General features: G+C 42.4%; 1 protein-coding gene across 3 annotated transcripts in view; it reads left to right on the top strand.

The window, feature by feature from the left end:
- Positions 1 to 23,255, top strand: part of hmcn1 (hemicentin 1) — a 93,134-nt gene that overhangs the window by 65,502 nt on the left and 4,377 nt on the right. For all 3 annotated transcript variants that reach the window (XM_058393178.1, XM_058393177.1, XM_058393179.1), the window contains exons 56-103: positions 53 to 240; positions 909 to 1,005; positions 1,182 to 1,343; positions 1,619 to 1,732; positions 1,946 to 2,148; positions 2,239 to 2,320; positions 2,980 to 3,111; positions 3,584 to 3,733; positions 3,818 to 3,977; positions 4,677 to 4,801; positions 4,914 to 5,097; positions 5,297 to 5,394; positions 5,522 to 5,800; positions 6,619 to 6,815; positions 8,270 to 8,351; positions 8,426 to 8,562; positions 8,680 to 8,821; positions 9,134 to 9,278; positions 9,367 to 9,494; positions 9,730 to 9,886; positions 10,027 to 10,148; positions 10,371 to 10,535; positions 10,782 to 10,889; positions 11,031 to 11,168; positions 11,313 to 11,447; positions 11,584 to 11,853; positions 12,101 to 12,291; positions 12,376 to 12,589; positions 13,121 to 13,255; positions 13,725 to 13,915; positions 14,015 to 14,096; positions 14,429 to 14,698; positions 14,787 to 14,957; positions 15,717 to 15,887; positions 16,105 to 16,275; positions 16,584 to 16,754; positions 16,860 to 17,030; positions 17,691 to 17,861; positions 18,011 to 18,157; positions 18,246 to 18,383; positions 18,710 to 18,831; positions 18,968 to 19,205; positions 19,581 to 19,643; positions 19,830 to 19,949; positions 20,104 to 20,238; positions 20,401 to 20,514; positions 21,287 to 21,412; positions 21,499 to 21,627. In XM_058393178.1, coding sequence (XP_058249161.1) covers positions 53 to 240; positions 909 to 1,005; positions 1,182 to 1,343; positions 1,619 to 1,732; positions 1,946 to 2,148; positions 2,239 to 2,320; positions 2,980 to 3,111; positions 3,584 to 3,733; positions 3,818 to 3,977; positions 4,677 to 4,801; positions 4,914 to 5,097; positions 5,297 to 5,394; positions 5,522 to 5,800; positions 6,619 to 6,815; positions 8,270 to 8,351; positions 8,426 to 8,562; positions 8,680 to 8,821; positions 9,134 to 9,278; positions 9,367 to 9,494; positions 9,730 to 9,886; positions 10,027 to 10,148; positions 10,371 to 10,535; positions 10,782 to 10,889; positions 11,031 to 11,168; positions 11,313 to 11,447; positions 11,584 to 11,853; positions 12,101 to 12,291; positions 12,376 to 12,589; positions 13,121 to 13,255; positions 13,725 to 13,915; positions 14,015 to 14,096; positions 14,429 to 14,698; positions 14,787 to 14,957; positions 15,717 to 15,887; positions 16,105 to 16,275; positions 16,584 to 16,754; positions 16,860 to 17,030; positions 17,691 to 17,861; positions 18,011 to 18,157; positions 18,246 to 18,383; positions 18,710 to 18,831; positions 18,968 to 19,205; positions 19,581 to 19,643; positions 19,830 to 19,949; positions 20,104 to 20,238; positions 20,401 to 20,514; positions 21,287 to 21,412; positions 21,499 to 21,627 — 7,341 coding nt within the window. The remainder of the gene's footprint in view (positions 1 to 52; positions 241 to 908; positions 1,006 to 1,181; positions 1,344 to 1,618; positions 1,733 to 1,945; positions 2,149 to 2,238; positions 2,321 to 2,979; positions 3,112 to 3,583; positions 3,734 to 3,817; positions 3,978 to 4,676; positions 4,802 to 4,913; positions 5,098 to 5,296; positions 5,395 to 5,521; positions 5,801 to 6,618; positions 6,816 to 8,269; positions 8,352 to 8,425; positions 8,563 to 8,679; positions 8,822 to 9,133; positions 9,279 to 9,366; positions 9,495 to 9,729; positions 9,887 to 10,026; positions 10,149 to 10,370; positions 10,536 to 10,781; positions 10,890 to 11,030; positions 11,169 to 11,312; positions 11,448 to 11,583; positions 11,854 to 12,100; positions 12,292 to 12,375; positions 12,590 to 13,120; positions 13,256 to 13,724; positions 13,916 to 14,014; positions 14,097 to 14,428; positions 14,699 to 14,786; positions 14,958 to 15,716; positions 15,888 to 16,104; positions 16,276 to 16,583; positions 16,755 to 16,859; positions 17,031 to 17,690; positions 17,862 to 18,010; positions 18,158 to 18,245; positions 18,384 to 18,709; positions 18,832 to 18,967; positions 19,206 to 19,580; positions 19,644 to 19,829; positions 19,950 to 20,103; positions 20,239 to 20,400; positions 20,515 to 21,286; positions 21,413 to 21,498; positions 21,628 to 23,255) is intronic.

Genomic DNA, 23,255 nt, shown 5'->3' with positions numbered 1-23,255 from the left:
GGTGTAGCAGCAAGTTTGTTGGCTGTTAGTGACGGTGTGTTTCCGCATGCAGTGCCTCCCTCTATCCGCGGAGCTGACCGAGACGTTCCTGATGATGTGACGGTGTTGGTGAATAAGTCCACGCTGCTGGAGTGTCATGTGGATGGAAGCCCTACTCCTAAAATCAGCTGGCTCAAAGACGGCCTGCTTTTAAACCCGGATAGGACGCACACCCTGCTGTCCAATGGCAGGACGCTGCAGGTGAGACGCACAAAGAGAAACATCCGGAAATCCAAAAAATCTTAGCACTGGATTTTCCGTATCGCTCAGTACAAGAGTCTTGATTTTCTGAAGCAGTTTATACAATGATCTTGAATTTTAAGTTGTTCAGAAAGAGGCTCTCAATTTTCCAAATTATTTGGTAAAAGGTTCTTGATTATTCAGATCTCTCAGAACAAGCCTCTTGATTTTCTGTATAATTTTTTTTTTTAACAAGCCTCTTGTTTTTCTGCATTATTCTGAACAAGGATCTCACTTTTCTCTGTTGTTGGGGTAAATGCTTCTCGAATTTTTGTATCATTTACTACAAGCCTCTTTGCATTACTCATGATTTTCCCACAAGCCCTTTCCTACCTGATTCAGGCCAGGTTTAAGAAATGGCCTATTCAGGGCTTCTTTCAGCGGAACAGGAATGAAATCTTTTCCATATGATTTTTTTTCCCTCTTTCACTTTTAGGAGTAAAGAAGACGTTCTAAATGCTAGAACTTTCTTTTGTGTTAGAATCATGTAGAATTCAGTACAGGAGAAGATGTAAAGGTTTTTATACGATGCCACACATATATAGTATCCTTAAGATGTTCTACTGTGTGTTAATTAGAGTGCAACTTTGACACAAAAGCATACAGCTATAATTGTGTGTGTGTTTTAGATTTTGAACGCGCAGGTGACCGACACAGGCCGCTACGTGTGCGTGGCCGAAAACGTGGCTGGAAACGCAGAGAAGTACTTCAGCCTCAATGTTCATGGTGAAGTTTTTACCAGCTCTGTGATTATACAAAGCATTTCAGTGTAAAATGTGTAACATGCCATTTCTATACTCAAGCTGTGTGATTAGCATCCATTTGGTTATAGACATGTTTCCATACAATGTGTGAGTTTAGTCTGTGTAATGTGGTGATGTTTGTCTGGCTGTGTGCTGCAGTTCCTCCCTCTATAGTGGGTGTGAATGAGGAGAATGCTACTGTGGTAGTGAACAATTTCCTCTCGTTGAGCTGCGAGGCCACCGGCTTTCCTCCTCCTACTCTGAGCTGGCTGAAAGACAGGAAACCTGTACAGGGCAACAGTAATGCTCTCATCATGCCAGGTATACAGATAAAATCGTGTGTGTGTGAGTGTGTATGTATGTATGTATGTATGCATGTGTGTGTGAGTGTATGTATGTATGTGTGTGTGTGAGTGTATGTAGGTGTGTGAGTGTATGTGTGTATGTATGTATGTATGTATGTATGTATGTATGTGTGTCTTAGTGTATGTATGTAGGTGTGTGTGTGTATGTATGTATGTATGTGTGTCTTAGTGTATGTATGTAGGTGTGTGTGTATTATTGCATAATCATTTCTGTGTTGTTGTGTGGTTCAGGTGGCCGTACCTTACAGATCCTGAAGGCTAAATTATCTGATGGTGGGAAATACAGTTGCGTGGCCATCAACCCAGCAGGAGAGGCACATAAGATCATCTACCTCACAGTTTTTGGTCAGTGTACACACAAAAATTATATTAAAATAAATTCTGAGTCTTACTTAATACTTTCTACTGTAAGGACTTCCTTCTGTCCATGTTCACGACGTGTTTAATTCTGATGTTCGTCCACCCAGATCTCCAGAACACATGGCATTTCAGCAGCACTACTCCTTTGTTGTAAATATTATTAAAGATTAGCGTGTCAATTTTTCTTACATCCTGCAGTTCCTCCCAGCATCAGGGACAGCAGCGGCGACTCACCCATAGTGGTCAGTGTACATGTCGGGAACTCAGTCACTCTGGATTGTCTGTCCAATGCCATCCCTCCTCCCACAATCACCTGGTACAAGAACGGACGTCTCGTCACCGAGACCACCAACCTTCACATCCTCGCCAATGGACAAACCTTAGAAATTAAAGGAACAGAGGTGTGTGGGTCTGTTTTTATGTCAGGAGTAGAAAATCATTTAAAACCACTTAGGCAAGGTTTTCAAGTTTGTATGTCTTCTGTGTTTCAGGTGTCTGATACTGGCTTATACGTCTGCAAGGCCAGCAACGTAGCAGGCCAGGTGGACAAGAACTTCCATCTTAACGTCTACGGTTAGACAAGATTTCTAATTCCCCCTATGAATTATGGTGTATTTATTTTAAATGTTCATTCTTTGGGCATAATTATATCTTCTTTAAGAATATTGTACTAATGGTGCATTCAAGTTCTGTCAGAAATAGCATATTTACGAGCCTACATGAACGCCACAGTCGTAATTACGAGTAGGATTTTGTTTGAGCTCCGACTTTTCGCGGCCCAAGCATGTCTGTAAGAAGGCAAAGCCCAAAATTCACCTGATGTCGTAATTCCAACTTTCCAACTCGTAAATATGAACTTCCCAGAAGGACTTGAATGCACTGTAAGCCAGAGGTCATGTATGGTGTAAGTTCACTGTCCACTATATTAGGAACATTCTGCTTAAGCTATAATACCATATTAGATCCCACTGCTTATTCATGCAGTTATCCAATCAACCAATCAGATGGCAGTTGAAGACTTCAAGTTGAAGATCTATAAATGCACATATTTCCTCATGTTTGATGTGAAACATAAACGGAAGCTTATGATGTCTACTTGCATACGTTTATGCATTCCTCCACAGATTAGATAATGGCATAACTGAGCAGGTGTTTATATTAAAGTGGCTGGTGAGTGTACATGCAGTAATTTTTGGATGCTTAAAAAATCTGGCCCTTGTGCGTGTGTTCAGTTCCTCCAAGCATAGACGGACCAGCAGAGGAACACGTGGTGGAGACCATCAGCAATCCTGTAACCTTTAGCTGTGATGCCTCGGGCATCCCACACCCCAGCCTCACCTGGCTAAAGAATGGCAGAGTGATTGGTGAGAACCGCTGCAGTGCCTTAACACCTGCAGATTCACTTTAGCAAGAAATGGATATAAAATATACAATTATTTGTTATTAAGACTGTGGATTTAGTGAAAGTTGAAGGGAATCTGTCCGATGAAGCAGTTGACCTTTCCTTTTTGTTATAAGTTAATTAATTTTGCTGCACAAACTCTAAACATACTGAACTGAAAAATTATTGTGTTTATTTTATTGTGTATAAACACAATATTGCTCCTGAGAAGCATTTATTTGATTTTAGGAGATTTTTAATATAATATAATATAATATAATATAATATAATATAATATAATATAATATAATATAATATAATATAATATAATATAATATAATATAATATAATATAATATAATATAATATATCTCAATGACAACTAAAATTTAAATAATTATTTATTTATTATAACTTACCTGACTGCCCAGTTGTCTAAACCATTTCTTTTTCTAGAGAATTCTGAGTCTCTGGAGATGCACATCCTGTCAGGAGGTAGTAAGCTTCAGATTGCTCGCTCACAGCTTTCTGACAGTGGCACCTACACCTGCGTGGCCTCTAACGTTGAAGGCAAAGCCCAAAAGAGCTACCATCTCACTATACAGGGTAAATATACACAGCACAACCACACGTGTACTATGTGTAGCTTTAACATTCAGTTCTCTAGATCAGGTGTTCTTTTTGCTCTAGTGCCACCCAGTATCACAGGATCCGAGATGCCCAGTGAGACCAGCGTTCTGCTGAATGATAGCATTCAGCTGGTGTGTCAAGCAAAAGGGACTCCAGCACCAACAATTCAGTGGCTGAAGGACGGGAAAGCTCTGAGCGGGACCGACCTCAGGAATATCAGGTGTGTGTGTGTGTGTGTGTGTGTGTGTATCCGTGCTTATAGAAGCCCTGATTTGTGAATGCCGTGTACTTGTGATGTAATAACTCATCTGTAATATTTCAAGATACTATGTCGTTGTTTTAACTTGATATCTCGATACTTTCTGTATAAATGTTTTTGTATATCATTTTTTTAACTTAACTCTGTCTTTAATTGAAGTTTTGGCAATGAAAAAAGAAAACTGATGTTATCTTGACTGAATATCTCATTATATTGATTTAATAACTTATTTACTATCTTACCCTTTTTATTTATTGTCTCATTATTTTGAGTTGCATATTTTTTTTGGAAAATTTGCCAGAGTAAAATTGAGCACTTTTCAGTGACAGCAATCACAAAACAACTCTAAAAAATTCTGAAGGGAATGATTCAGTTTTACCTTCGAGTAAGGATAATGATTATTCCATATGCTGTTTCTCAGATAGTGAGTAATCCAGATGTTGCTTTAGTGAGGTTTCCAAACATCTAAATATCTAATGATTGCTAATTAACTTAAATCACTGCATTCAGGTGTAATGAAGGTTTTCACTCCTAACTAGGATGTTACTGAGCGTAAATAGTATGTTTAAATAGGATGTCTCTGCATAGCTGATAATAATGGTGCTATGTGTTAAATTCAGTAGACAATCTGGCAGGTGTGTGTTTATTATGTCTTTGTAGAATCAGCCCAGATGGCAGTACACTCACAGTCACAGCCACCCACACGACAGACAGTGGCAAATACACATGTGTGGCTACTAACCAGGCTGGCGAAGAGGACAGGATCTTTAATCTTAACGTGTATGGTAAGTTAGGCTTTCTGTTCACATTAACAAGAAGTGCGAGTAAATAAGAAAAATCTGTATAATCCGTTTAGAGTGCGACCCTGTTAATTTCAAAACTGCCTCCTGTCCTTAGTCCCTCCTGTCATCCAGAGTAACGGAGACGCAGCTGAGGTGATAACGACAGTCGTGGACAGCTCAGTAAGCATCGAGTGCGTGGCCAGCGGATCTCCTCCGCCTCAGATCAACTGGCTGAAAAATGGCCTTCCCCTCGCCGTATCCTCGCATGTACGCCCGCTGTCTGCTGGACAAATCCTCCGGTAAACACACTCACTTATCCAACCACAACCTTGACAAAAATGAGCTTACACAGATTTCTGTATGCTGAAGGTCATACAGTAGTGTTCATACACATTTGCCGCATCATAGAAGTAAACTTTGTGTAGGCATTTCACATTTGCGCAAACATGCATTAGTGGTTTTCTGTCATTGTAACCAAATATCCTTGATGTTGGTCAGCATCGCTCGCGTTCAGGTATCAGACGGAGGCACATATACTTGTGTGGCATCCAACCGAGCTGGAGTGGACAACAAACACTACAACCTTGAGGTGTATGGTGAGAGAGCCCTGGAATCTATTGATAAACAAATTACTAAAGGATGATTTTTATTTTTTGGGTTTTATTGTTGTGTATCAGGATCTGTGTGTCCTCCTTTAATGCTCTCCGGTTGATAAATCTTTAGTTCCTCCCAGTCTGGATGGAGCAGGCAGTACTGATGATGTGACGTTGGTGAAAGGGAGCATGGTTGCCATGGTATGTGTCTCCGATGGGACCCCAAACCCAATCTTGACATGGATGAAGGAGGGAGCTGCTTTGCCCAGGGATTCCCACATCACCCTGCTGAACCATAACAGCACTCTGCAGCTCTCTAACATCCAGGTGGCCCACACGGGACACTACACCTGTGTCGCACGGAACCAAGCTGGAGAAGCCCGTCGCCACTTCAACCTCAAAGTGCTGGGTGAGGGGGAAAAAAAAGGAAAAAGTTAGGAAAATAATAATACAGAGAGTGAGACAAGAGGTCACACTGGGCATAGGTTCAACAAAACTGGACAGATCACAGTGATGAAGTGATGACTTGTGCCCACTGTAGCCTCAGATTTCTTTTCATGACTGAAAGGAGTGGGGTCTAATATGGTTTTATAGCTTAAGTGCATCAATGTCCAATGTATTTTTCTTCAGAGATGCTTTTCTGTTAAGCACGGTTGTAAAGAGTGGTTATTTAAGTTACAGTCCAAGCCAGATTTAAACATTTTACTCATCAAAAAAGCATCTCTGCCAGCAGAACTGCCTCATACTGTATGTATTTCCTACTATTCTAGATAGATTCTGTGGTGATTGAAATCTCCCAGAAATCAGCAGTTATACTCAGCATTACAGCAGCACTGCTAGCCTTATATGCATGGATTTTAGCTTTGACAGTATCTCAGCCTCATCTACATCACTGTAGTTCAAAATTGACCTCTCCTAGAGATGTGTGTGGGACTGGTTTACTGGCAGGAACTGAACCTCCCTGCACTATTTCCTAACTTGGTTCTGTTTCCCAAAAAATAACACTAGGAATTTAAACCACAGTGAATCCTAACCAGTTATTAAGGATCTTTGTAGCAAATGAAATCCATGGCTTAGCTGAACCTGGTCTCAATTATAAGAAATATGCTAGTTTATGTTTTTTTTTTAACCTGAATTGAAGAGAATGCAAGAAACCTATGACAAATGAAAGAACAACACTTTTTACATTGAGGTATTTTAAAAAGTGTTTCTTTGCCCATCTTTCAGACCCCCCGCGGATAAATGGCTCAGAATTCCCCACTGAAGTATCCGTAGTGGTAAACAACATCCTAGAACTTGTCTGTGAGGCTAAAGGAATCCCTGCACCCACGCTTACCTGGGTAAAGGATGGACGGCCGTTACCTCAGACCCACAGCCTGAGCATCCTCCATGGAGGAGAAGTTCTCCGGATCACCTCTGTACAGGTCAGTCATTAACCACTAAATAAGGAGTCGAGAAGCTCACTATGTTTTTTTTTTGTTTTTTTTTTTTAATTATTTGCTGAGATGCATAAAAGAAGGTCAAACAAACATTGTGAAGCAGTCATACATACAAAGAAAAATAGGGACAAAAGATTTCTTGAATTCCATTATAAGTGAATGTTTGTTACCTAAGATTACCTAAGATTCCTGCTATTACAGGAAAATAATCAATGGCAAGGTGGTAGGAAGCAGGCAGAGCTACTGTTTCCACTCCAGAATAAATTATTTTTCAATAACAGCACAACCCACAATTTGCTAATGATTACAATTTTTATTAATTGCACACCGATCAGACATAACATTCTGAGCGCTGAGAGGTGAAGTGAATAACACTGATTATCTCCTCATCATAGCACCTGTTAGTGGGTGGGATATATTAGGCAGCAGGTGAACATTTTGTCCTCAAAGCTGATGTGTTAGAAGCAGGAAAAATAGATAAGTGTAAGGATTTGGGCGAGTTTGATGAAGGGCCAAAATGAGATGGCTAGACGACTGGATCAGAGCATCTCCAAAACTGCAGCTCTTGTGGGGTGTTCCCGGTCTGCAGTGGTATCTGCAGTATCTATCAAAAGTGGTTGAAGGAAGGAACAGTGGTGAATCGGCGACAGGGTCATGGGCAGCCAAGGCTAGCCCGTGTGGTCTGATCCAACAGATGAGCATCTGTTGCTCAAATTGCTGAAGAAGCTAATGTTTATTCGGATAGAAAGGTGTCAGAATACACAGTGCATCACAGTTTATTGTGTATGGGACTGATGAATTATAATAATATCACGTGGATGGCCGAGTGCGTGGGAACACGACACCAGGATACATTATGGGAAGAAGGCAAGCCGGTGGAGGCAGTGTCATGCTTTGTGCAATGTTCTGCTGGGAAACCTTGGGTTCTGCCATCCATATGGATGTTACTTTGACATGTAGCACCTACCTAAGCATTGTTGCAGACCATGTACACCCTTTCATGGAAACAGTATTCCCTGATGGCTGTGGCCTCTTTCAGCAGGATAATGTGCCGTGCCACAAAGCAAAAATGGATCAGGAATGGTTTGACGAACACAATAATGAGTTTGAGGTGTTGACTTGGCCTTCAAATTCCCCAGATCTCAATCCAATCGAGCATCTGTGGGATGTGCTGAACAAACAAGTCCAATCCATGGAGGCCTCACCTCGTAACTTACAGGACTTAAATTATCTGTCTGCTGCCTTTTAAAAAAGACGCTGGAGACTCCTTCCAAACATGATGAACTTCTTTTTACTGAAAAGCAAATCTGTTTATAATTCAGTACTGACTAATATTATCTTATCACAACATTCTGACTATAAAGAATCTAGCATTCACCAGATGTGTTATAAAAATACGGTAATGCGTAATCATGCAGCTGTGTATCTGACACGTTCAGGTCGAGGACACTGGACGGTACAGCTGCTTGGCAACCAGCCCTGCTGGAGACGATGACAAAGAGTTCCTGGTTCGAGTCCATGGTTAGTTCATTAAAACAGTATTAGACAGCAGAATCATAAAGACATTCTAATAATTTTATTATACATATCTATAGTTCCACCCAACATTGCTGGCGAGAGCAGCGTCCAGGACGTATCAGTCCTTCAGAACAGGCAGGTAACCCTGGAGTGCCGATCAAACGCTGTACCACCTCCCACCCTGTCCTGGCTCAAAGATGGAACTCCTTTGAAGGTATACACACTACAGCTGTATTCAGACCATGCAAAAATCCTAAATTAGGTCCTTGAGTGATATAGAAACTAATATACAATAGCCTTGGCTTGGTTTCATATACCGTCTCCTTCCCAGGCGTCTCCACGTGTGCGTGTGCTATCCAGCGGCCGCTACCTGCAGATCAATAACGCAGAGCTGGGAGACACTGGTCGCTACACATGCATGGCTAGCAACGTCGCCGGGGAGACCAGACGCCATTTCAACCTCAGCGTAAATGGTGAATGGTTAAACGTTTTTATGTACAAGAATTTATTTTGGTGTGATATAACAATTTAAATACATTACAAAACAATTTAACAACACACTTACAATCAGAAAACCATGATATATGAGTCCATAACGTTGCCTTTGATTACAAAACGATCCATCTTTCTCTATTAATTGCATACACGGGTCCATAGTCCCACAGTGTCAGAGTTTTTTTAAATATTGATTTGTTTCTGGGCAAAATAAACACTAGTGTATTGTGTATTTATATCACTGTTACAGTTAAGTACCTTTATGTAAATGTGTGTGTATTTATCCACAGTTGCACCCACTATAAAGGAAGGTCCTCAGGTTATTTCTGTTCATGTCAACATGCCGGTGGGTTTGGAGTGTGTCGTCAGTGGTGTTCCTGCTCCACGTGTCACCTGGAGGAAACACGGCTCCGTTCTTGCAGGGAACAACCCCAGGTGTGCAACGTATCACTCTAGACTCTGAGTAAGTTCATGTCATTCAGTTCAGCTGGATTGTTAATGGCTAGCTCTCTCACCTGGACAGGTATCGTTTTGCTGAGGACGGCTCTCTCCATATCCACTCCGCCCAGCTGTCCGACACGGGCCATTACTTGTGCATGGCCACTAACCAGGCAGGCAGCCAACGCAAGCGAGTGGATCTGCAAGTGCACAGTGAGCGCATTACACTTACACTGTAAAATAACACTAGAAAAAATCTGGCACTTTATGAGTTTTGGCACAGCAATATGATAATTATTTCCTTATGTGTTTCTGTGAGATTTAAAAAGCGAAGGATTTGTTCACTGTGCTATAAATGTCCAAATGTGTGCAGAGGCTTATAAGCTGATTCAACTGTACAAACACAGGCAAATCATCCTTTCTACTCTTTTAACCTTCCAATACTCAGTGCCCCCTTCGATTGCTGAAGGTCCAACTAACGTCACAGTGACGGTAAACATTCAGACCACTCTGTCCTGTGAGGCCACTGGCATCCCCAAACCCACTGTCACATGGACCAAAGACGCTCAGCCTCTCAACACAGACCAGAACCAGAATATGTACAGGTTCAGCCAGGTTTTCTTCCTCTTTTATTGCCTCTTTTACTGTGTCTTTTCACTGCACTTCATTATGATATGTATGCTGAATTATAGTTTAGAACCCAAAACCTCAAATGCATATTGTTTGTATTTGTTTGTGAAAACAGGCAGCTGTCATCAGGATCTCTGGTTATAATCGCACCAACAGTGCATGACGCAGCACTGTATGAGTGTGTGGTGTCCAACGAGGCAGGCCAGGATAGTCGAGCTGTCCAGCTTACAGTACATGGTGAGCACTCGTTTTCCTATCCTAAACATTACAACAAACTGTATAATGAACCACAGCTTGTTATCGTGAAACCGCAAAACTCCATCCTGAAGGTTTTCCTCCTTCTAGAAAATTTCACTGGATCATCAATCATAATTTGTGTATATTGTACATGATAACTTATTAGAAAACGAATCCCAGTACCATACAGAGATAGCGAGTGTGTTATTTGTGTTATCGCAGTGCCACCCTCTATTGCTGATGAGGCTACAGAGCTGTTGGTGAGCAGGCTGTCCCCAGTGGTGATCAGCTGTACTGCATCTGGATTCCCCCTTCCTGTCCTACAGTGGAGCAAAGACGGGATGCGACTTGCCAAAGAAGGAGACAGCTACAAGATGCTGCCCTCCGGTGAGTCCCGAGCGGTGCGACAGAAAAAATTCAGATGGTCATCTGGAGACTTGAGAGTTCAAACACCACAGCCATGCATGACCAGGAGCTGAGGGAGCAAAATTGGCAGGGTGGGAGGGAATAGCATCGATACTAACCAGTCATTGAGCAGATTGCACTTTTCTCTGTTACCACGTTTCCGGTGAAATGCTGGACTTAAAAAAAAAAACATTTGCTAAATATTTGTATTTTTGTCTGCACTCTCAGGTGCTCTTGAGATAGCTGCTGCAGAATTGAGTCACACTGGCCGTTACTCATGTGTTGCAAAGAATGCTGCAGGATCAGCACATCGCCACATCCAGGTCATCGTGCAGGGTAATCTGTCAACACACACTAACATGATATTTAAAGCAGTCTTACGAAGTCTTTACATCTCATCATCTTTCTCTCAGTATATATAAATATATTCTGAAGTGTTTTAGCGTCTTGAGTTTGTCATTTTTATATGTCTACTAGAGCCACCAGTGATCCAAGCTCACCCATTAACACTGGATGTGATCCTGAACAACCACGTGACCCTGCCGTGTCGTGCCCTGGGCACCCCACGCCCCACTATCACCTGGCAAAAAGAAGGCATCAACATTGTCACCACCGGTTAGAGCCAGTTCTTCTGATCTACTTATTGAACATTAACCAAAAAAAACCACCACAGAGCTTGTCAAACACCAGACAGAATGATCTAGCATCCCTAAAGTTTAATGTATTCAACATTTATTTTTCCTTACATTCTATCATTAGGAAGTGACTTCACTGTTCTGCCCAATGGTGGACTGCAGATCTCACAGGCTAAAGTGGAAGACTCTGGTACCTACATGTGCGTGGCCCAGAATCCAGCAGGCACAGCACTGGGCAAGACCAAACTCAGGGTGCAAGGTAAAATGGACTGACTAATAATCACCAGCCGTGAATCTAGAAAATGTTTTATGCCCCACAGTTTGTTCCAGTAGTCACATTTGCATCACAGTTCTCATTCTCAAACTGCTTTTAAAGTAGCCCTTTGTTTTCATAGTACCTCCAGTGATCACTTCAAGCACTAAGTCCTACAGTGTGGCCGTGGATGGATCATTGACCCTGCAGTGTCAGACTGAGGGATACCCGACCCCGTCAGTCAGCTGGTACAAAAATGGGAAGCTGCTATCCGAGTCTGTACGCCATCGAGTCCTTAGCTCTGGTTCTCTGCATCTCGTTTTCGCCCAGCCAGGAGACACGGGTCTATACACTTGTACAGCGGCCAACGTGGCTGGAAGCCTCAGCCTGGAGATGAGCGTCACTGTCCTGAGTGAGTCACAAGAGTGAGATAGGTTGCTTGTGGATGTATGCATTTTCCTTGGCTGGAAAAGTTGTTGCTTGAATTATTGAAATTATTCGGCTATCCAACTAACTCTAAGGAAATGAGTTTAGTTGAGGCACTTGGGGAAGACATGGGGTGTTGATGATTTTTATTGTAGTTTTACCTCACAGATAGCTAAATACTGGAAACTAATTCTTTAAATGAATGACACAAACGTATCCACCTTCCCTCCCAGTCCCTCCCACCATCCGCAGAAGTGAACCGGAGCTGTGGGTGCTGGAGAACATGCAGGCCATGTTGTCCTGTGCAGCTGAAGGAGTGCCTCAGCCTGTCCTAAGCTGGGAGAAAGAAGGCATCGCTCTGACTGTCACCACAGGACCTTACACCATCCTGTCCTCTGGGGAACTGGTGCTAGAAAACGCTCAGGTCAGAAAATCAAGACACTGTGTTATTGTATTCTTTGGGTTTGACATTTTTCAAACCCTTACACATTTTTCTTTTGGCACACAGCCTAAGGATGCCGGGAGTTACACATGTGTGGCCACCAACACTGTAGGACAGGACAGTCAGACGATCGACCTGTCTGTGTACACACACCCAGCCTTCACTGAGACCCTGGAAGATACGGCTCTCAACAAGGGAGAGCGCCTCTTACTGACCTGTGGAGCCACAGGCATTCCTCCACCCAAAATCACTTGGGCTTTCAACAATAATATTATCCCTGGTGAGAAAAAAAAACATTAAATTTTTATCAACTACAGCAGGTCCTCGGTTTACGACGTCCTCGACCTACGGCGTTTCGTGGTTACGTCGCCATCTCCCATAAATTTATTAAGAAAATTCTTGTTCCATCATTCCGACGTACGGCGTTTGCGACATTAAAACTAATTTTGCGCGGAAACTAGTTGGCGAGCGGAGCAGACAAATACGTCGTCACGCGGCACTATACGAGGAAGAAGGCTTTGTTTACATTCGTCGGTTGTACACAATATTGGATTGTATGTGACTTCCAACTTACGGTGAAAAACGTGTTACGTCGCGCCGTAGGAATGGAATTCTGACGTAAGTCGAGGACCCCCTGTATTATCTCTATTAATATTTCATTTGTGTATCTTACATATTTTTTAGACTGGTACTATTCCATTACCCCCTTCAGTCTTCTGCAGTAATTCTTACAATAACATTGCAAGTTTAGATCAATGAAGTATTTAATGAAGCACTTCCTCATGATGTAATGTCTTGTTTCTGCTTCTAGCTCATTATAGCCATGTGAATGGCCACAGTGAGCTGGTGATCGAGCGTGTGAGCAAGGACGATGCTGGAACCTACTCCTGCATCGCCGAGAACCGAGTGGGATCCATCAAATCTTTGGGTTTTGTCTACGTCAAAGGTGCCTAACTGTGCTGAGTCACTTGCTTTGTCTAGGAACATATTTGACAGCAGGCTCTAGGCCAGGGGTGTCCAATATCATCTGCAAAGGGCCAGTTTGGGTGCAGGTTTTCACACCAATCAAGCAGGATCCACACCTTAATCCACCTGTTTAATCAGTTGATCCTGTCTTTCAATAGACTTAGATGTGGCTTCTGCTTGATTGGAATGAAAACCTGCTCCCACACTGGCCCTTTCCGGATAAGAGTGGACATCCCTGCTCTAGGGTCACACATAGCACATGTTCCAGAAAACATCATACAGCCTTTACAAAATCTAGTTATCTTCTATTATAGATTCTATTAAGAATGTTATAACTGTCTTGTACACAAAACACAAGCACTTCATATTTGCTTCAAAGTTATGACTGATTAATCTATAACCAGCTGCATTTTGAATACGAAGCCTGCTTATGTTCTTTAACCCTCCAGAGCCTCCTATAATAGACGGAGACGTCCATTCGAATCATATCGAGCCTCTGGGTGGGAATGCTATTCTGAACTGCGAGGTACGGGGAGACCCTCTGCCCACCATCCAGTGGAGCAAGAAGGGCGTTAATGTTCGCATCAGCAACCGCATCCGCCAACTGGAGAATGGCTCTCTGGCAATCTATGGCACCGTGGTACTGTATCTCAGTTCTAATTCCCTTTACTAATGCAATTTTTGTCAACCATAATTTTTTATAAGGTTTACAATCGCATTGTTTTGGGGTTTTTTTCAGAGTGAGGATGCTGGTAGCTATGTGTGTGTAGCTACAAATGATGCTGGAGTAGTGGAAAGGACAGTCACTCTCACCTTACAAAGTAAACACACAAACACACTACAGAAATGGCATATTAAGCTAAATACCATTAAATGGCTGACTGAATATTTCAATACCAACCCTAAAAGTAGTGCATCACCTATTTCTATTTCTCTTTTCATCTTTTCAGCATATTGTGTTCTAAACACACAGACAATATTTGTGATATTACATCTGGATGCAGAATGGACACTTGAATGTCTTTGGAAGAACAAAATTTGTTAGCTACATTAGACTTATCTGCAGTGCATAACTAAAAAAAAGCAAATGTCAGACACCTCGCATAAAGAGTAAATAAAATAATCCTAAACTAATGGCCATTTACTTCATCAGGTTCTCCAGTCTTCACAGTGGAACCAGTGGACACAGTGGTAGATTCCGGTTCTATCGTGGTGCTAAACTGCCAAGCACAGGGTGAACCCACACCTTTCATCGAGTGGGCCAGGCATGGACGCCCACTGCTGGCCAGCGACCGCATCACCATGCTGTCCAACGGCTCCCTGAGGCTCACCAGTGTTCAGAAAGAGGACACGGCTGAGTACGAGTGTGTAGCCCGCAACCTGTTGGGCTCAACGCTAGTGCATGTGGCCCTCACAGTGCGCGGTAAGATAGATAGCTAATTGTGTATTTATTATTTGTATGTTGCAAAAGTCAAACAATTCCTCATATGTGTCTGTCTTACACGCACCAGTGCATGGAGGCTTCTCTGAGTGGATGGAGTGGGGTGCCTGCAGTGTGTCTTGTGGGGCAGGAATTCAAAAGAGGCTGAGACGGTGCAACAACCCCCAGCCTGCCAACGGCGGCCGCCACTGCTCAGGCTCAGACTCTGAGATCCGCAGCTGCCAAGGCAAACCCTGCCCAGGTGAGTCAACCTAGCTATCTTTAACTTTACCCTTAGATGTAGTGTTTACTTTTTCAGCAATGTGGACCTCACCAAGGCTCACGAATGAATTATTTTTTGACCCTTAGTCTATGTATATACTATATTCACTATATACTATATTGACTGTCCCTAACCCTGTTTCCTCACTGTCTAACACTGTCAAATACTGTCAAACACTTTGTGCACATAGTGTTATGTGTCTTATTTGTCTTGTTCGTCTTGTCTTGTCATCCTGTGCACTTATGTTGTATGTTTAGTTTTTAAAGAATTGCACCTTAAGTATAGTTTAGCTCTATGTTTGTCCGTGTCAACTGTATGGTTTTTAGTCTGTGTAGCACCTCTGGTCCAGGAGGACCGTTGTTTCATTTCACCGTGTACTGCATCAGCTACATATGGTTGAAATGACAATAAAGCTTCTTTGACTTTTGACTTTGACTTTTTATATACTGTATAAAAGAGAGGCAGGTGTGGGAACTACAGTTTGTAGGACATGCTATTATAGGTCAGGACATGCTTCATGTCTGGCAGCATCCCATTATCATATCATTAGTGTGACCCAGGTCCTTCACTTTATGGCATAAATTTCAAATGATCAGGTGTAGATTGAAAAAAAAATGATAGTGTGACCCTGTTGTTACTTTTTTTAATAAGTTCATACCAGATCCCTACCGAAATCAGGTTCTGGGAAACATCACTACATTTACATCACTAAGTGTAAGTGTGTGTGTGTGTGTGTAGTGGATGGTCAGTGGTCAGACTGGACACCATGGGAGGAGTGCTCTCGTACCTGTGGCCAAGGGAACAGGACTAGGGTACGAACCTGCAGCAAGCCTCCAGCCCAGCATGGAGGCAGGGCCTGTGAGGGCCGAGCCGTGGAGGTCATCATGTGCAGCATCAGACCCTGTCCTGGTAAGCAGACTTTAGTGTGTCTATCTGCTCCTTCATGTCATAAACTCCTTGGTTTTTACAGGATGAATCAGGCTTGGCTGAATTCTAAATAGCTGTCCGTTCCCTAGGCAAGTGCAAAATAATGCTCTCTGTCAGTAACCCTACGATACAACATATCTGTGGTTTGAAACCTTGTATTGTCGAACACATTAATATACTGGTTGCGTCTGTTTCACAGTGGCTGGAAACTGGGCTTCCTGGCTGCAGTGGAGCCCTTGCAGCGAAACATGTGGGAAAGGCATGCAGACAAGAATCCGGCTGTGCAACAACCCCCCACCATCTTTTGGTGGACTGCCTTGCATCGGAGTAGACACACAAACTCAAGTGTGCACAGAGAGGAACTGTCCCGGTAAGAACAGTGGGGAAAACACTTAATCTGATGAGCCTCAACACAGCCAAGAAGCTGTTCATACCACTGAATATATATGTAGATTTTTTTTCACATTTTTTGTTGTTGGCTCATATTTGCTTGCATGTGCCTTAAAAAAAATCAGTATACTGGCTGCTTAATTGCTAGTACCGTAGCTTCCATGTGATATACGCAGCTGGGATTTCAGTATCTGAGCCTTTGTGGTTTTTGGGATTGAATTAATCTGTAATGTTTTAGATGTAAATCCTGAGGCAATTGAATAATTGTGACTACCATCTGGCTCGCAGTGGATGGAAAATGGTCATCATGGGTGAGCTGGAGCGCCTGTAGCGTTTCCTGTGGAGGTGGAACCAGACAAAGGACACGCCTCTGTGCAAGCCCCGCCCCCAAACATGGAGGAAGGCAGTGTGAAGGAAATGACGTTCACATTGACTTCTGCAACAGTGAACCATGCCCTAGTGAGCATTCACTTAAAGACAAATATATGCAGCTTGTCACTCAAATGCAAACATACAATGTACATCCACAGAAGGATAGAAAACTAGAACCTGTTTTTCTGACAGTTCACGGTAACTGGGGCCCCTGGAGCACCTGGGGCAGCTGCAGCCGGACTTGCAATGGAGGCCAAATGCGACGGTACAGAACATGTGACAATCCCAGACCGGCCAACGGGGGTAGAGCATGTGCTGGAACGGACACTGAGATCCAGAAATGCAGCACGTTCAGTTGTCCTGGTAAAAACATTATACACAAGCTACAAGACATGTCGTCTATCACACAATCTTTCACTTAGACATTAAAGTAATAGAGAAGGATGATACAGAGGTTAGAGTTAGACGCTAGTGACACCAGGCAGTGGTGGTTCAAGTGGTTAAGGCTCTGGGTTGTTGATCAGGGTTCAAGCCCCAGCACCACAAAGCTCCACTCTTGGGTAATTAAGCAAGGCCCGTAACCCTCCTTGCTCCAAGGGCACTGTATCATAGCTGCCCGTGAGCTCTGTCCCCAACTTCTTTAGCTGGGATATGCGAAGAAAAGTATTCCACTATGCTGTAATGTATGTGTGGCGATAATAAGGGCTCCTTGCCCTCACTTCTTCTTTTTCTTCTTAGCCATAGATCAGCAGTTTCAGTCTGCATTAGTGGCTTGATATATCAACCTGAGGTGTACAAAGGGTTTCTTGCTGGGGAACAGATAGACAGACTAGAGTTACAGTTACAGAGCTAGAGAAAGCTTTATTCCTGAGTCTGTTTGCATAGAGTGATTTTAAAGAATGATATTCTGGCTTGTATTAATGTTTTATTGTCACATATTTAGGAGATGTTTTTATTTTATTGCCACACTATTCCTTTAGTACAGTTGATGATTATTTGTTTGTATGTTTGTGGTCATGTTAGTGGATGGTAACTGGAGTCCATGGCAGCCATGGGGTGAGTGTTCAGTCTCCTGTGGTGTAGGGGAACGCACGAGGGTCCGTTCCTGTAACAATCCAGCTCCTAGCAACAAGGGTCGCTCTTGCCCAGGAGACTCTACCCAGCTTTCCAGATGCAACATCCAGCCATGTCCAGGTAAAAAAAAGACTTGCCTACTAGCTACATTTCAATTCTACAAACTGAAGAGTGGATTCAGATTTTTTCATAAAAACAATTTTACAGTGTGCTTGTACTCACATACTTGACTATGGCTTTTTATTTTACATGCTGCTCTGTTTCCTCAGGTGGACCACAGAAGGCCAGAGGGAACATCATTGGCACTATTAATGATGTGGAGTTTGGCATAGCCTTCCTCAATGCAACAATATTCAACGATATTTCAGGGGGAAGAGTGATACATGCTACTATCACTAACATACCCCGGAGTCTGGGTCAGTCACAGGATTTCTTCAGTATTAGTAGATCACAAATAAGCATACTGAGAATTGTATTGAGTTGATCCAGCTTAATTCGTTCTAGGCCCTGGAATGAGGAAACTGATCTCTCTGCTGAATCCCATCTACTGGACCACAGCACAGGAGATCGGCGAGGCCGTCAATGGCTACAGCCTTACAGACGCCATCTTCAGACGAGAGACCCAAGTGGAGTTTGCAACAGGTGAGTGCAATTAGGAGTGTTTAAATCAAGTAAAGCTTCATTCAAGAGATTCTGTAGCTGAATATTCTGGAGGTTCGTGTCCATATTTAGTCAAGACGAGACTGAATTCCAAATGCCATCTAATAATGAAGTGCTCGTGAAGTGCTCACATTGTGTTTCGGTCCAAACCAAGGGAGGAAATTATAGATCACGCAGTCATGTGGACCCCTATGGTTTGACAGATAAAAATATACATTTTAAAATTGTTGCAGAAATAAATCAATGTTTTTCTAAAAGAATATTTTTCTAGACGTTTATATGTTCACATGCTTGTGCATTTGTTTAAGGGGAGATCCTCAGGATGACCCATGTGGCACGGGGGATAGACATGGATGGTGCTCTGCTGTTGGACATCGTAGTGAATGGACACATCCTCCAACTGCCCCCCAATGCAGATATTGGCCTCAAGGTAGAAGCTCAGGACAAATAAAATTATTATATCAAAACTTTATTTACTTGACATCTTCCATGCACAATAGATAACTCTGGAGTTCAGTCTTACTAGACTTTACTTATGTATGTATGTTTTTTTTTTTTATCACCAGGACTATACAGAGGATTATATCCAGACAGGTCCTGGGCAGCTATACGCTCTATCCACACGCATGTTCAGCGTAGACAGAGTGAGCGTGCCCTATTCCTGGAACCATACCATTTTATACGAGCCCTCCAGAGGAAAGATGCCTTACCTGGTGCAGACGTTGCACGCTTCTTCCATCAGTGCACAATATCGCCCACTAGAGGAGATGCTGGAGTTTACTATCCATGCAAGCATTTCCAAGGGTGAGGCACAGATGCAGTACTTTGCATGATATACTATACAACCACCAACCACTTTATTAGGAACACTTCCTCATGCAGTTATCAGACGTTCAATACATAAAATCATGCAGTTTAGCATTGGTTTCAGAAACTGCTCATCTCTTGAGATTTATATATATATATATATATATATACCATAGTATTTACCAATATATATTAATTAGAAAATTACAGAAATAACTAGTTCGACATCGTTTATTTTCTCTTCTGTTCACATCACCAGAACACATCACTCAGTTTGTGCAGGGGTTCAGGTGTTCCTAATAAAGAGGTCAGCAAGCATATGAGTGTTTTTATGTGTTTATATTCACTAAAAGTTATTCTGCTTGTTTGCAGGTGAACGTAGCAACCAGTGTCCCAGTGGCTTTGTGCTGGACCCAGTCGGACCCTTCTGTGCTGGTACAATTTAAAACCCAGGCTGAATTTTATTCATAGAGGAGAATCATTATTATTTCTTTCAGAAGAAAAACAACAGAATGACATTTTAGAACTGATTTTGAGACAGAGAGAGAGAGAGATTATTATAATATTATATTAATATTATAATATTATTTATTATTATTATTTTTTTCTGCTCTGATGAAGATGAGAACGAGTGTGAGGAAGGCAGCCCATGTTCCCATGCCTGCCATAATGCTATAGGCACCTACTACTGCTCCTGCCCTAGAGGACTCACAATATCTGCTGATGGACGGACATGCCAGGGTACCAGATGTCCACACACAAACAAATAACATGCAGAGATCTTTACTTCTACATGCTGTGACGCTCAATTACAAGTCTTTTATAACTTAGTTACTGTAGTCAAAACATAATGTAACACAGCTATACATTATACACTGATGTTTCTGTTCTTTAGATATTGATGAATGCTCATTGGACAGACACATGTGCCATGATGGACAAGACTGTGAAAACACTATTGGCTCCTACCGTTGTGTGATGCGTTGTGGGCGGGGTTTCAGGAGAACAGCAGATGGCTTGAGCTGTTCAGGTTTATTTTGATAGTCCTAAGATAGTTATACATTTTTTGTGATCCATCCCAAAGGCTTCAGAATGCCTTTAAATAACAATTCTAACTCTCTCCCTTGCTGTCCCCAGCAGTTCTTTATTTATGTAATCTGTTGCTTACTTAGAATGCTCCTTTTTTTGACAGATGTAAATGAATGTCAGGACTCCAACCCATGCCACCAGCATTGTCTCAATACTATTGGCAGCTTCCGCTGTGCCTGTGAGCCCGGCTACCAGCTCAGGAACCGCCGCTGTATCGGTCAGTCACACTAGAAACACTAGAAAACGCTAAGCTGCATGTGTGAACCTTGGATAACCTTAAGGCATGGTGAGAATCACCTGAATACGTTCATGGGCACATGCAATCCAAACTGCTTTCCAGCAAAGTCACAAAGTGATGAAATTAAGCTTGTGCAATAAAACAATATAATAATCCCTACATTATATTACATAGGGATGATATCCAGGCATTGCATTACCAGACCTGTCATCCTCAGCTCAGCAAAAATATCATAGTAAAAGTTAGCATTCATAAATATACCAAAAGAGCAGTCTTTTTTGAAGCAATGGACACGTTAATGTTAATATCCAAAAGTTCATTAGACTTGCCACTGTCTAGGAGTAAAGAAAGAAATGTGGTCAGTTGGGCAGCATACTGGCTCTAGTTCCTCAAGATTCTCCAAAAAAGCTACAGAGAAAATGCCTTTACTGCAACAGAAAAGAAAGCACCAGCTTTGCAGGAGAGAATATTTGTACCTCCAACCATTGTTACAAGCTGTACTATAGCTTACATGGTATAGCTATATATATATAGGTACATGTGCTCTGACGTATACAAAAAAAGGTAAAATATAGAGATAGTGTGGATTACAAATACCGCATTTCACACTTCATGACTTTTTGATTCTTACCGTGCTTGATTGTGTTTAGAAGGGATGAAATAAAATGACAAACCTCTACCATTCTCCTTCCTCCATCTGACCACAACACTACGACAGAATGACAAAATAAATTATCTTTTTTTGCCCCAGACATTAACGAGTGCAGGCAGAGAGTGTGCCGTTCAGACCAGCAGTGTAAGAACACGCGTGGTGGCTATACATGCATCGACCTCTGTCCTACTGGCATGACCAAAGGAGTCAATGGCACATGCATAGGTTAGTGTGTACGCAAAAACTGTACCTCTTTACATGTACTTACATACAGGTTTCTGCTAATCTCTGATGTGCCATTTTCTCCACAGACATTGATGAGTGTCGAGACGGCACGCACCAGTGCAGATACAACCAGATTTGTGAGAACACCAGGGGGAGCTATCACTGCACCTGCCCCAGGGGCTACCGCTCTCAGGGTGTGGGTCTGCCCTGCATTGGTACGTAAATCTACTGACCATTACCCCCATAAATAAAGCATCACCTGGCTGCTCTACTGCTGTTGCCTTCTGTCCAATATGCATCCCACAATTTCAGTTTATATCCATATGCATCACTTTGTTCCACCCTAATAAACACACACTCCCTGCTTGCTTGCATTTACTGCATTGCTCTTTATGAGGCATTAATAAATAGCCAGATTCTCATGATTAGATGAGAGTACTAAAGCAGTGTTCACAAGTTTCTAATTCAGGATGAAACCATTTGGAAAGGGAATGGCAGACAGGTAAGTCTGCTCTCACAACAAGACCAGCAATTCCTTTTTTAATACTTTTATTCTGTCTCTATTCTTCTTCCTGTCACCTTTTACCTTTAGCTCTTTATCTCCTGCTTGGGATAATTTTCCTTAAAATGCTGTGCTTTGCTCTAGCCTTAATGGAATGCAAAATGTCAGGCTAACATAAGGCTTCAAATGTCTTGAATTCTAGTATAGCACTAGTTGTATATAGACTGCATGGAGGATGATCGAGTTCAAATCATAGCAATGATACAGGAGTCTAATATATGGCGTGTATATATATTTCGATCAGCCATGACATCAAAACCACTGATAGCTGACGGGAATAACATTGACTGTCTCATTACAATGGGACCTGTCATGCGGTGGGATATATTAGGAATGTGTCTGATGTGTAATAAGTTTGATGTGAAGGAAGCAGCAAAAATGTGCCAGTGTACAACAGGGTCAGACCATCTCCAAAACAACAAGTCTTGTGGGTTTCCCAGTGCTGGTGAAGCAGCAACAGGGTTGTGGAGTCCCAAAGCTTACTGAAGTGTGTGGGGAGAGAAGACTAGTCCATCTGATCTGATTTCAGAGAAGAGTTCTGTAGCACTAATTACTGAACAAGCGAATGCTGGCTATGAGAGTCACACAGAGCATCACAGCTTGCTGTGTAGGTGCAGAGTGGTCAGGATGACCATGCTGACTCCTGTACACCACTAAAGGAACCTACAGTGGAGACGTGAGCATCAGATTTGGACCATGGAAGAGGTATGATCTGATGAATCACATTTTCTTTTACATCCTGTGGACGGTCGGGTGTGTGTCGCCTACCTAGGGAAGAGATGGCAACAGGATGCACTAAAGGGAAGAAGGCAAGCTGGTGGAGGAAATGTGATGCTCTGGGCAATGCTCTTCTGGGAAACCTTGGGTCTTGGTATTCATGTGAATAATTTACATTTCTGGCATTTGGCAGATGCCCTTATCCAGAGCGATTTACATTTATCTCTTTTTTTTTTTTTTTATACAACTGAGCAATTGAGGGTTAAGTGCCTTGCTCAAGGGCCCAGCAGTGGCAGCTTGGGGTTCAAACCCACAACCTTCCAATCAGTAGTCCAGCATCTTAACCACTAGGCTACCACATCCCCCGTAAAACCAACCTAAACAATGCTGCAGACCAAGTTTGCCCCTACATTTCAACGGTATTCCCCGATGTCAGTGTCCTCTTTCAGCAGGATAATGCTCCCTGCCACACTGCAGAAATAATTTCAGGAACGGTTTGAGGAACAAAACAAAGAGTTGTTCATTTGACCTCAAAAATTCCCAGATCCCTAGCCTATTACGTAT

This window comes from Hemibagrus wyckioides, linkage group LG06 (genome assembly GCF_019097595.1).
Source record: "Hemibagrus wyckioides isolate EC202008001 linkage group LG06, SWU_Hwy_1.0, whole genome shotgun sequence".
In the NCBI taxonomy this organism is placed as follows: domain Eukaryota; kingdom Metazoa; phylum Chordata; class Actinopteri; order Siluriformes; family Bagridae; genus Hemibagrus; species Hemibagrus wyckioides.
Note: the sequence above shows the minus strand (reverse complement) of the source record. Positions and strands in the feature narration are given on the sequence as shown.